General features: G+C 35.3%; 1 protein-coding gene across 8 annotated transcripts in view; it reads left to right on the forward strand.

Annotated features, from left to right (window-relative positions):
* Akap6 (A-kinase anchoring protein 6) overlaps positions 1–13,985 on the forward strand; it is a 577,020-nt gene that overhangs the window by 207,136 nt on the left and 355,899 nt on the right. For all 8 annotated transcript variants that reach the window (XM_033765130.1, XM_033765126.1, XM_033765127.1 and 5 more), the window contains one exon: positions 12,581–12,935. In XM_033765130.1, the coding sequence (XP_033621021.1) occupies positions 12,615–12,935 (321 nt within the window). In that variant the 5' untranslated portion in view covers positions 12,581–12,614. The remainder of the gene's footprint in view (positions 1–12,580; positions 12,936–13,985) is intronic.

Below are 13,985 nucleotides of genomic sequence, written 5' to 3' on the forward strand. Positions count from 1 at the left end.
GAGAGAGAGAGAGAGCGAGTGAGAGGGAGAGAGAGAGAGAGAGAGAGGAGAATGGTAATAACACCATTAGATCTTTTAAAGTGTAGAAATCTATGTCTTTCTGTTAACGTGCTATTTCTCTTTGGTGTCCTCCTTACTGATACCTACTTGTAGGCTAACCTGTTATTATAGGAGGATTAGAAAGTGAGACTAATCTGGGTCACTTGATCTCTTAAGCAGTGTTATTCCGGTGAATTCTGAAAGGCATGGGACTGGAAGGGAAAGGAAGAGGTATCGAATAGCCATTGTGGAAGTTTCTTTAGGAGTGTCTTACAAAATCTACATTCTTTTTTTCCCCTAAGTACAAATATAACTTTATATTTGACAACAACTCTTAGGCTTTCCTATTTAAGAGCTTAATTCCATTTAAAATTTCCCAGCCCTTAACCCTACAAAAGCCACAGAGGTAGGTAGGATTTAAAACTAGGTGATAAATTAGATCCTCCTTTATCTGGGTAGACAGCACCATTTAATTAAGCAATCTGTTAAACTTATTTTTGTGTTTTCTTTACTGAATCTAATTCTAGTATCCTGCCCTCTGATACTTGGTGTGCTTGCTCCTGAGCTATTTTTCCTTATTACAATTAAATCATGAGAGCTAACCTTATACAAAAAATTGTACCAGTCTAGATTTTTCCTTTCTAAAATGTCTGTATGAACAGGCTCTGTGAAGAGGAGTTAGAATATAAAAGAAAGAAAGGTGGAGAAAAAAATAACACTCCTTGATGTCTAATTTCTTCTACTTTTATTTTGTAATATGTGTGATATAGCAAATCTGTTAATTTGACTAAAACTATGCTTTAGTCACTTGATTATGTTTTAAGAAGTAAGCAGGGCACAAAAAAGATTGAGGATAAGTATTTAGGCTTAGGATTGATTTACATGACAAGACTGCTTCTCAAACTGTGCATGTAATTATGTTTTATCACTAGGAAAGAACAGTTTCTTCCTGAGAAAGAGAGGGAGCTTGAATCTGTGTGGTTCAGGTTGGCTTTGTCAGCACGTTGAATTAATATAGCACTATTAGTTTTTCTTGCCTTAGGATTGCTTGGTTTGTGTGTGTGTCGGGGAGTATAGTCTCGGTTCTTCTGAACTGTGATTGGACATCCTCTGCCTATCCAAACTTCTTTTTCTGTAGTGGTCCTTGTTTTGTCCGTTGTCTGCTCTTTCTCAGCTCACGTATCACTGCTATTTTACAGAATGCCTGCTGTAACTGCACAGTTCTGGAGCTTATACATTAGCTTCCACATAGGCACTGCATAGCAGTTCTCTTTTAGCAAAAATTTAGGCCACTAAGGGCATATGAAACGGGTCCCCTGCAGGCACGAAGCAGCCCTGACACAGGTCTTTATCTTATTTGGCCACAAGAAGAGAGCTGGGATGGGGGAGGAGCCATATGCTTAATCCTGAAGGGACATTAGGGACAGAAGTATTTACAGTGAGTACAGTCTGCACATACTGGCTTTTCAGCTCTTTTATTTAACAGAGAAAATTATAGGAGAAAGGAGAAAGAGATGGGCTAATTTGATGGCTATGTAGCTGGAATGTTTGGCATTGGATTAGGCCTCACAGCACTTCGTTGATTTAAAAACATCTGTTTGTTCAAGTCAGACATATTCTGCTAACATTAGGCTTCGACCAAAAACTTGTGAGCTGTCAGAGAGCTAGCAGAACAAGGCCTTATTAATAAGCAGTCTATGGTATGTTTTGTTGTTGTTGTTGTTGTTGTTCCTATAGTAAGTTGAGTAATATGGGAAAAATCTTCCCACAGGTTAAGAAGAAAACGACTTTAAAATTGTTATTGTTTTCAGTTTTTGTATGTCATATATTGCCTCTTTAGATTTGTGGAAAGAAAAGGATTTGATGGATGCTATTTTTAACAGCTGCTGGAATAAGGTAGTATTATCTCTACTGCTGGAAAGGTGACCATAGACAAGCATTTGATTAGAGAGGGATTAGTGAACCCTTTAGGTCCTAAAGAGCTCTTTGACTATTTGTCTCATTTTATCTTGGATTCAGAGATACAACTCGGTGAGTATTTGTGTGCACTAAACCTAATGCTTTCATTTGTGTCATGATACGTTTTTGTGGCTTTATTGTGTTCTTAAATTTCTCCATGACTAGAAAGGTAAGATAACTTATAAAAGAAATGCGCAAATAGATGTGCTGAATCTCCTACTCTTTGTTTACATTCCAATGAAATAATTTGATGGAAAGGCAAGCTTGAATAACTATGATAAGGGCAGCAAAATAGTAACACAAAGATTGTTACTCTAGTTTCCACAATTTCAAACATATTTCTCCTGGAGTTATAAATTTATCTTTTAAATCAGGTGTGGCTTTGTGAAAATCAGAATTAGATTATGGTCATGTATGGGTGCTGCATTCAAACATGAATGACTAGAATTTAAAACCAAATGTTTACCCACAGAATGTTCTCCAAATGCTCTCCACAGCAATGTGTAATCAATTTATTTTATGCCACTTCCCAGGCTTGCTATGCTATTATGGCATGTGGCATTTTTTTTTTTCTCAGTGGCAGGAGTATATGTGAAGGAAAGTAAACAAGTAGAAGTTGAAATGAAAATTAAATCCATGCTTGCTTTACTTCTCTGGGTTATAGAAACTCCCTTGTTTACAATGTGAGTAGTTAAATTTGGAAATATCACATCCAAGTTGAAATTTTATAAGTGGAAGTACATTTTGGATTGGCAGTCAAAATTTCAGACATTCTTGTGTAATGTTTGTGATGCATATCTTGTCCTCTCTTGCCACATTTTAGTATTTCTATTCCATTTTTTATCTACATATAACCATATCAATGTTGTTAGTCTTTAAGTGGCAAATTTCTAAATAGGAGAATCTCCCATGTTTGTTCCTCTGGGAAGAATTAGTAACATGTAATGTATAAATGATGTTTTATAAAACATTTTTATTAGAGTTTCTATTAAGTTGGACAAATTTATTGATATTGTTTATGATCTTTGATTTTTTAAAAAATAATTTTATTGGTAAACTTTACATGTACATAATGATCACATTCATCATAGAGAATTTGTACCTGTACATAATATATCTTGATTTTTCTTTTTTTCCCCAATACCCTCCCCTTGCTTCAACCCCTCATCTCCCTCATATTTACAAAAGTTTTGTTTCTATTTTTCTTTGTGTTCTGTTTTTTGTTTTTCCTTCCTTCCTTTCCCTTTCTCCCTTCCCTTATTTCCCTTGCCATTTGAACATTTTCTTCCTATTTCCTAATCTGTTATACATTTCGATCCGTATTTACCCTTTCAGTTTCTCACACCAGAGAATTAATGCAAAATTTAAACATGTGTGTCTGATTTATTTCACTTAAGATGTTGTCAAGGTGTCTTCATTTACATAGAAATGTCTCAAGTTTATGCTTCTTTATGGTAGAGTAGTACTCCATTGTATTTTTAAAAAACCTTACATCTTTATTCATTGATGGGCATTTGGGCTCTTTCCAATATTTAGCTATTACAAATTGTTCTGCTGTAAACATGGGTGTGCATATATCACTGTGGTGTGATGCTGTTAGTTCTTTCAGGAAGATACCAAGAAAGGGAATAGCTGGATCAAATGGAGCCTCTAATTTTAGTTTTTTGAGCAATCTCCACACTGATTTTCACAGCAGTGGCATCAAACTACACTCCCACCAACAGTTGAGAAGGGTTCCCTTTTCCACATAGCCCTGCTAGCATGTTAGTGGTTGATTTCTTGAAAATAGCCATTCTTTCTGGAGTGAGATGGAATCTCAGTGTTGTTTTCATTTGCATCTCGTGAATGACCAGTGATGTCAAATATTTTTTCATATATTTGCTTGTCATTTGTACTTCTTCATCTGAAAAGTGTCTATTCATTTCAGATGCCCAGTTTGGAATTGGATCTTTAAATTAATTGGAAGAGGGAGCCTGATTTTTTTGAGTTCTTTATGTATTCTAGATATCAATCCTTTGTCTGAGGAACAGCTGGCAAAATTTTTTCCCACATGGTGGGTTGTCTCTTCACTCTGTTGGTGGTTTCCTTTGCTGTGCAAAAGCTTTTTAATATGATGAGATCCCACTTGTTGATTCTATGATGTTTCCTGTGGGATCAGGCTTTTGTTTGTAAAATTTTTGCTCACACCGATTTCTTCAAGAGTTCTATTTTATCTTTCAGCAGACTTAGTGTTTCTGTCTTAATATTTAGATCTTTGATCTGTTTCGATTTTAGTCTAGTGCGTGGGTGAGAGATAGGGGTCAAGGTTTAGTCTTTGACATGTGGAAATGTAGTTTTCCAGAACCTATTAAAGGGGCTATGTTTCTTCCAGTGAAGTTGTTTGGTCCTTGTTATGGTTTGGGTCTAGATGTTCCCCCAAAGCCTCATGTAGTGATAGGCTTGATCTGTTGTATGTAAAGCTGGAATTGATTCATGATGCAATGCTAGGCTCAAGGTTCACTAGGATTAAGGGTGTGAGTGCTACCAGGCCTAACTAGTCTGAATAAGATAAAAGGGACAGGGAGATACTGTTAAGGTTCCATGTTGCCTTTGCTGCTGTGTGGACACCATGTTGTTTGTGCCCTGCCATGCCTGTTTGTAATCCCTGTCTTGGAGTCAGCCAATTATGGACTGAAACTTCTATGAACTGTAAGACAAAAAAACCCTCTTCCCTTCCAACTTTGGGTGTCAGATATTTTATCTCAGCAATGAGAGAAAAGTAACTAACACAGTCTTTTTGTCAAAGATAAAGTGGCTGAGTGTGTTTGGAGTTGTTTCTGCATCTTCTAATCTGTTCCATTTATCCTCATCTGTTTTTTTTTTTCTTTTTTGCCAGTACCATGCTCTTTTTATCCCAGTAGCTTTGTAGTATAATTTCAAGTCAGGGATTGTGATGCCCCCTGTCTTGCTTTTGTTGCCCACAATAGGTTTTGTTATTCTAGCTCTCTTCTGGTTCCATATAAATTTTAGGATGTTTTCTCTAGTTCTGTGAGGTATGCTATTGGTATTTTGATTAGGATTGGATTAAGTCTATGTAATAGTTTTGAAAGTACCTATGGCCATTCTCACTATATTGCTTCTTCCTACCCAGGAATAAGGGATATCTTTCCATTTTCTTTTATTTCGCTTCAGGCCCTTTCCCTTGCAAGACAGGCAGCAGAACCACTGAGCCATATCCCCGGCCCTCCGTTTTCTGATGTCTTCTTTCATTTCCTTTTTCAGAGTACTGTAGTTTTCAATGTAGAGATCTTTTACTTCCTTTGTTAGATTGATTCCTAGGTATTTCATTTTTTGGATGCTATTATAATTTCTAATTGCTAATTTCTCTCTCAGTGAGTTTGTTATTTGTGTGCAGGAAGGCTATTGATTTTTGAGCATTGACTTTGTGTCTGACTACTTTACTGAATTTGGTTATTAAGTCTTGAAGTCTTTTGGTGGAACTTTTGGAATCTTCTATGTAGAGTATCATGTCATCCACAAAAAATGATAATTTAACTTCTTCCTTTCCTATCCTTATCCCTTTTATTTCTCTTTCTTGTCTAATTGTTATGGCTAGTGATTCCAGAACTATAGTGAATAGGAGTGGTGATAGTGGGCATCCTTGTCTTTTTCCTGACTTTAGAGTGAAAGCTTTCAGTTTTTTTACTATTTAGTATGATACTGGCTTTTGGTTTGTTATAGATGGCTTTACCACATTGAAATAAAGTTCATTTGTTCAAATATTCTGTAGCATTTTTATCATGAATTAGTGTTGGAATTTGTCAAATGCTTTTTCCTGCATCTATTAAGATGATTATTTGGCTTTTGTCCTTGGTCTTGTTAATATGATGTATTACATTCACTGATTTGCATATGTTGAACTATGCTTGCATCCCTGGATTAAATCTTACTTGGTCATAGTGTATAATTTTGTTTATGATTTGCTGCATTCTATTTGCCAGTATCTTAATGAGGATTTTTACTTTTATGTTCATTAGGGAGATTGACCTTTAGTACTCTTTTTTTTTTTTTAAGTTGGATCTTTCTCTGGTTAAGGTATCAGGGTAATATTTGCTTCCAGGAATGAATTTGGACATATTGGTTCCTTTTCAGTTTCATTAAAGAGTTTGAGAAGTACCTTTTCAGCTTCATTAAAGAATTTGAGAAGTAGCACCATTATATCTATAAATTTCTTGCGGAATTCAGCAGTGAATTTGTCAGGACCTGAGCTTTTCTTTGTTGGTAAGTTTTTAATTACATTTTCAATTTAATTGACTGATATTGAATTATTTAGAATTTTTATATCTTGATTCAGCTTTGGTAATTCATATGCATCTAGGACTCTGTCCACTTCTATATTTTCCATTTATTAGAATACAGGTTCTTGAAGTATGTATTGATGATCTTCTGCAGAATATGATATGATTTCACCCTTTTCATTCCTAATTGAATGGATATGAGTCTTTTCTTTTTTATATAATGTTGGCTATGGGTTTGTCTTTTTTATTTAATCTTTCAAAGAATCAATTCTTTGATTCATTGATTCTTTGTTTTGTTTTCTTAGTCTCCATTGCATTAATATTTTCTATTATTTTTATAATTTCCTCTCTCATGTGTACTTTGGGTTTGACTTGCTCTTCTCTTTGTAGGAGCCTGAGATTCAACATTGGTTATTTATTTGAGCTTGCTTGGTTTTTCTGGTGTGGGAATTCACTATAAATTTCCCTCCTAAGACTGTTTTCATTGCATTCCATAAATTCTGATATGTTTTATTGGCATTATTGCTTAATTGTTGAAACTGTCTAATTCCTATTTTGATTTTATCTGTGACCTATGAGTTGTTCAGGATGGTGTTACTTAATTTCTGTGTGCTTATGCATTTTGTGTGGCTCTCTCTCTCCCCCCTCCTTTCTTTTTTACTCAGGACCTTGCACTTGCAAGACTGATGTGGTGTGTGTGGTTTCTTTTGCCATAGATTTTCAATTTCATCATGCTATCATGTGATAATATGATGGGATAATTTTGATTCCTTTGCATTTACTTAAGCATGTCCTATGAGCTAGTATGTGATTTATTTTGGAAAATGTCCCCTGAGCAGCTGAAAAGAATGTGTATTCTATCTGGGTGTGGTGGTGCATGCCTGTAATCCCAGCACTTGGGAGGCTGAGGTAGGAGGATCGCTGTGAGTTCAAGATGAGCCTGGGCTACATAGTGAGTTCCAGGTAAAAAAACAAAACAAAAAAACCTGAGTTCCTGTCTCAAAAAAACCCAAAAAACAAAAAAATAATGTATATTCTATTATTGTTTGGTGCAACACTCTGTAAATATTTACTAAGTCCATTTGTTCAGAGGTTTGGTTCAGCTGTGACATTTCTTTGATGAGTTTTTGTCTAGTTGATCTATCTGTGACAGTGTGGTATTGAGGTCCCTCATTACAATTGTATTAGTGTTTATCTGATTTTTCATGTCTGTTAATATTTGTTTTATGTTTTTGTGTGCACTGGTATTTCACACATATATATTTAGGATTGTTATTTCTTCCTTTTGGTTTGTTCCCTTAATTGACAAGTATGCAGTGACCTTTTTTGTCTGTCTTGGTTAATCTTGGATTGAATTCTACCTTGTCTGTAAATAGAGTATCTACCCCTGATTTTTTTTTTTTTTTGGTTCCATTCCCATGGAGTATTGTTTTCCATCTTTTGACTTTCAGTCTATAAATTTCTTTTTGAGTTAAATGTGTTTCTGGTGTGCAGCATATTTTGTATGTTATTTCTCCCTCTTTTTTTTTTTTGCTATGTTATTTCTTGATCTATCCTGGCAATCTGTTTATTTTTATTGGTGAATTGATGCCATTTACCTTGACGATTATAACTGATATGTATTGACTTATTGTTCTCATATTAGTTTCTGGTTGTTGGTTCCCTTTCTTTTCTTCTGTTAAATTGTTTGCCTTGTCTGTTGGATCCATTCTATTGAGGTTAATGAATTTTAACCTTCATTATCTCTTTCTAGAATATTCTTCAGAACATTTTGGATGGTGGCTTTGGTGGTCATGAATTTCTTCAGCTATTCTTTGTCGTGGAAGTATCTTATTCATCAGTTTTGAAAGATAGTTTTACAGCATACATCAATCTAGGTTGGAGATTGTTTTCCTTTAGGGCTTGAAATACTTCACTCCAAGCTATCCTTGACTTATGTATATGTGTTGAGAAGTCTGTTGTAATTGTCATGGGCTTTCCTTCATAGGTGATTTTTTTTTCTTGGTACCAGGGATCAAATTTGGGACCTTTCACTTGTGAGGCAGGCAGCAGCACCACTGAGCTAAATCCCTGGCCCTGACTTGTTTCTTTTCTCTGACAATTTTTAATATTTTTTTTCCTATTGAGTTTGTGGAATCTAGACTATTATGTACCTTGATGTAGATTTCCTTTTGATCATGGCACTGAAATTCTATATTCCTCACTTGTCTGTCAAATTCTTTTCCTGGTCTTAGGAAGTTTTCTGCCATTACTTCTATGAACAGTTTTTTTAATGTCCTTTACTCTTAATTTTTCATTGACTCTGATAAATCTTGTTATTCTTCTTTGAATCATCTAGCAGCTGTTGGATTTATTTTTCATGGTCCCTAGCTATTGTTAAGAAGTCTTTCTTTCTTTCTTTCTTTCTTTCTTTCTTTCTTTCTTTCTTTCTTTCTTTTGGTTGATAGCTACAAAGCTGTATTCTAGATCTGATATTCTATCCTCACATTTGTGGATTCTGCTGTGTGTACTTTTAATAGAATTTTTAATCTTCTGGATATCTGTTTGAATTTGTTTCATAAATTCCATTTCTTCCTATGTTGGGTGAGCATTCATGATTTCTATCATTTTCCTAAGCTTCTCTCTTTTTTTTTTTTTTGGTCTGTATCTACTCTAGATTTACTAACCATATCCTTCATTGTGGTCATTATCTCTTTAGTTATCTAAGAAATTATTTCTGATTTTTTTAGAGCCTCATTCATCATTTGTTACTTCCATTGTTACCATTTAAAAGAGTTCAGGTGGGTGGCTTTTGATTTTTTTCACCTCAGTGCCCCCAGGTTTACCTTGGGTGAGTGGAGTTCTGGGGTTGCATCTTGCTTCCATATCTTCTCATTTTCTATTTTTAAAATTTATTATGTGCATTTATTCTTATAAATTGCTGATGGTAGATGGCTTTATTACTAATATGAAGAACTCCTTAGGAAGTGACTACTTTTCTGAGATGTTTCCAGGTATAGCTGGCTTTTGGCTTTTAAGTCTGCTATAAGATCCTATTCAATTTATTAAGGATGAAATGTTGCCTATCTGGTGTAGCCCCTAGTTCTTTGGTACTGGACTATAGTATCATTTTTTATCCTTGGAAATCTCAAACTTGGCACAAAAGGAAGAACAACTGATTAGAAGAACTGTATCATTTTGGCTAAAGTAATATTAATCATTAATAACAATAGCATCAAGCATAGCCTAGAAAACCTGTAATAGAAATAGGGTGTGGTGCAGATTCAACTTTGCAAGGTCAGGCTGATCCTGGTTTCTGGTTGTGGGCTTGTGACCCAGGTTGTTCCATCCACATCACTATGGGTGTTTCTTGCTGGCTTGACCTTGGCTCCCTGACTGCGGACATCTCCCATAGCTATGTCTCACCTAGACACTGGATCCCTGAGATGAAGCCATCTGATGGCTGTTCTGAGTCCCACATTCAGCTAGCCCCACTCCAAAATGGTCTAGTCAATCACTGGATCCTGGGGAAATTTGGCTTGGAGTCACTCACTAGCTGCTACAGCCCATAGCATCCACTGTTCTGCTCCACTGGTGGTTTCTCCATGGAGGCCTCCAAGGTCTCCCACCAGGGCAGTCACAGATTCTTAGGTCTAGATAAGATCTCATTATTTATCTAGTTCATTTAAAAATTTTTGCAGATTAGGCAACTGAGACCCAGCAATATGGAATATTTTGCCTCAAGTTACATAAAAGTGCACTGTGCTTAGCACAGTTCATAGCCTGATGGTATGTGTGGAAATGTTGTAGGTTGGGACATCGTTGTACTGAGCTAACTCTTTGGTATGTTCTTTAGTTTACAGTAGGATGTATATTTCACAGACAGCCCTGCCTTGACTTATGAGTTTCAGAGAGAACACAGTGGTCAACTATCTTTCATTTATGCAGGTGAATGTGGTTGCAGCTGAAAGAGTTTATTGCATACAACCCCTAGAATTTAGTTGTTTTCTTGAATGAATTTAGTTTCTTAGAAGGAGTTTCTCTGACCCTAATATGTTGTTTATTTATAATCAAATAGTTCTGTGTTCTAGATCTAGAAACTTTTATTAACCTTTTGTATTAGAATCTTACTGTAGGTTTGTGATTCTAAACCTAGAGAAGGGCAATGAATCTATTAATAATTTGATTTTGGGAAATCAGAATCAGAGTCTGTAGTGGGGGCATGATTTTTGAAAAGTATGTTAATTCACTCTTCCTGGAGTTTTATTTCTTCAGGTGAAATTTTGTTGCCTTCTACTCTTTTAAATAGCCAAGTCTATTATTATCATTAATACAGAACACAGTATTAGGATAAAAACAAACAATACAGTAGTACTGTACAATAGGCTGAACATGGTGGTACACACCTGCAGTTCAGGACGCTGAAGCAGTAGGATTTCAAGTTTAAGGCCAATGTGGGCTAAATAGTGAGACCTTGGCTCAAAACACCCAATAATAACATCAGCTAGAATACTAATAATAGTACTTAAAATGTAAAAATAATTAAAAATACGTAGTGTAGATTTTTTTTTCTTCCTTGCATTTGGGCAGAGCAATCTATTGAGTGGAAATCTAAAGCATTCTCTAAGACAAGCACCAAAGTGATAAAGACTACTTATAAAATATATTTTACTTTTTAAAAAATAACTTTGCTTTCAGAAATTCATCTGTAAACTTCCTTGTCATTTAATTCGAAAGTTAGATGCTCAAGAAATTAGAAAAGATGATTGCACAGTAGTGCTGGAAGGATTCTGAAATGGTGTGTCATAGAAGTAACTTATTCTTAAGGCTTTTATTGATTGAACAATTCTTTTTATTCCCTGTGCCCATTTATTTATGGAAAGTTACACGTTTCTAGTCAAACTCAGGGCTGTTTTGATTTATCCACTATTTCTGTAGGTAAAAATAATTTTTCTTTGGTTAATAAGTAAATATTAAGAATCCAAAGAAATGAGCTACTCTCTGACAGTCACATTAAATTTATGATCTTTTGATTAGCCACTTTTCATCTTTGTAGCAATGAAGCTACAAACTAACTTGAATATGTAAAATCAGGAAAAATTTGTAAAAGGCAAAGAGTCCATTGCCTTAAGTAGAAGAAGCTAAAAATAACATCTGTTTCTAATATTTATTTTAAAGTACAAGAGCCTAAAAGTTATTTTATATTAGACTGCTTCCAGAAGAAAGATAAATTCAGTGGCAGGGTCATTAGTAAATTAAGCAACTTTATTTTAAAAAAGATACTTTATTTTGACTTACACTTGTTATTTTTATTTATTTGATTAACATTCTACTATAGTGTATTTCAGGTAAATTACTCTTGAAATTTCACAAGACCTTGAAAATTTAGTATAACCAAAAATTAATATAATTTAGGTTGAGTATTAATCATATTTATTTGATATAATCTATGATTTATACATTTTATGAAAGTAAAGGTTTGGAATTGGTGATAACTACTTATCTAACAAATCATAGAAATGAGCAGTATCTGAACTCAGCACAATGTTTTTGGTAATTAGAACATCTTCCTTCCCTAGCTATTCATATATTGAATATATTGATTATACTAAACATGATGTTTGGATGCTGATAGTAGGAAAGCTCCCCAAGTCATGGCTTAAATAAGAGAAGTTGTTTTTCTTTCTCACATGAAAGAAGTCAAGAGCTGGCTTCAGTGAGGACTGGTACAGTCTCTGTGTTATTGAATGGGACCTACTTTCCATTTCTGTGCTCCACCATCCTTCCTGGGCATACTCAAAAACATCTCTGCATATGAATTGACAGCGGGAGCTCTTCCATCCATCAAGTCCACATTATAGGCTCGAATAAGAGGAAAAAGCAGAAGGGTAGAAAGGGGGTCCCCCCTTCACTGAATCAGCTCAACAGCTTTCTCAGAATTTTTACATAGCATTTTCGCTTACTTCTCATTAGCTAGAACTTAGCCACATGACCACATCTAGCTGCAAAGGAAATAGGAAACATAGTTTAAAACGTTCAGCAGGAATATTCATAGCTAAAATTCAATATTAGGTTACTAAAGAGTGAGGGGAGAATGGATGTTTGGGTAGACAATGTCACTATAGTTTTGTGTTTTTATTATGTATTCATTCTCAGCTCTACTATGCAGAAAATCAAAATATCTCTTTGTATTTTTGTTATGAGGAACGGTTTCTTAATTTAGAAATCTAGCTTAATTTAGAAATCCTGTTTCTTCTGTGAAGTATCATTTCTTTATTTGGCAGTCTCTTCTGACTCTTGCTTTCTTCTTTCCTCTTGCCTTTCAGCTGTTTTGGAAAGAAGTAAGGTTTAGAATTCTCCATGTTAACTATGAGTGTGACACTCTCCCCACTGAGGTCACAGGACCTGGATCCCATGGCTACTGATGCTTCACCCATGGCCATCAACATGACACCCACTGTGGAGCCGGGAGGAGAAGAGACCATGAAGGACGTAGATTCTGACCAGCAATACGAAAAACCACCCCCATTACATACAGGGGCTGACTGGAAGATTGTCCTTCATTTACCTGAAATTGAGACCTGGCTCCGAATGACCTCAGAGAGGGTCCGAGACCTAACCTACTCAGTCCAGCAGGACTCAGACAGCAAGCATGTGGACGTACATCTAGTTCAACTAAAGGTAAGGCAGGTTTCTGGGCACAGATTCTCCCAGGACAGTCTGGAGAGACTGTATCACCTGAACTCTGACGTATATAATTCCCAATGAGGGAATATTCATGAATAAAAATAGAGTAGCAGGTCTGAAACTATTACTCTTGAAGGTAAACATGGACAAAATGAATTCTTTTTTGTATTTTCTTCATAAACCAATTATTTATGGTAGAATAAAACTGGCCTTTGAGGGATAGAACAGAGAAGTAGGAAAGAGAAGGACATTTTTGTACAATATTTTAGAAATCAGTTATAAAAAGAGCATTTAAAAAGTATTATAAAAGATTCATAAAACATCAAGCTGAGCTGTGACTGTGAGCATATATATGTGATTATTATCCTCTGTGAAGGTGATGCTGTCTTTAAGGCAAATAGTGGATTCTGGCGTGGTGCAGAAGGGCAATGTTCTCTTTTTAGAATGAATCCTTTTATCCAGCTACAGTGCATCATTCATGCAGAACAAAGATACTTTTATAACATCTCATCTAAAGTTCAAACATTTAAAAGATATCTGTGGCTTTTTAGAACCTTTATAAAAATCTGGCTGTTGGCAACAGTGAATTGGAGATGCTAGTAAAGAGAGGTATTGATAAAGTTTTTGATGTAAGGAACCCAAAATATGTATTGTAAATTCTGAACTGCCATAGTCTCTCCACTTTCCCAGGTTCGTAAGGAAAATATATACTCACATCAGTGACCAGAAAACAAGGTAGAATTGAGAGGGTGAAATAGGAAAAACAAAATGGCTAAAGGGGAAGTGGGAAGGGGAGACGGGAAAGGAAATAAGGGAAAAGAAAAAATGGAAACAAAGTCTTTGTAATTAGGGAAGGGTGAAGGGGATGAAGGGAGGGCAGGGTAATGGGGGAAAAAACAAGAACCAAGATATATCATGTAAAGGTACAAGATCCTAATGATAACTGTAACTGTATTGTTTGCTTTAAATGTACCAATAAACTTCATTTAAAAAAAAAAAGAAAACAAGGCAGTATTATAACCAGCCATGGCTCTGGCTTCAAAC

Source organism: Fukomys damarensis, unplaced genomic scaffold (genome assembly GCF_012274545.1).
Source record: "Fukomys damarensis isolate Sample0158 unplaced genomic scaffold, DMR_v1.0_HiC HiC_scaffold_17, whole genome shotgun sequence".
In the NCBI taxonomy this organism is placed as follows: Eukaryota; Metazoa; Chordata; class Mammalia; order Rodentia; family Bathyergidae; genus Fukomys; species Fukomys damarensis.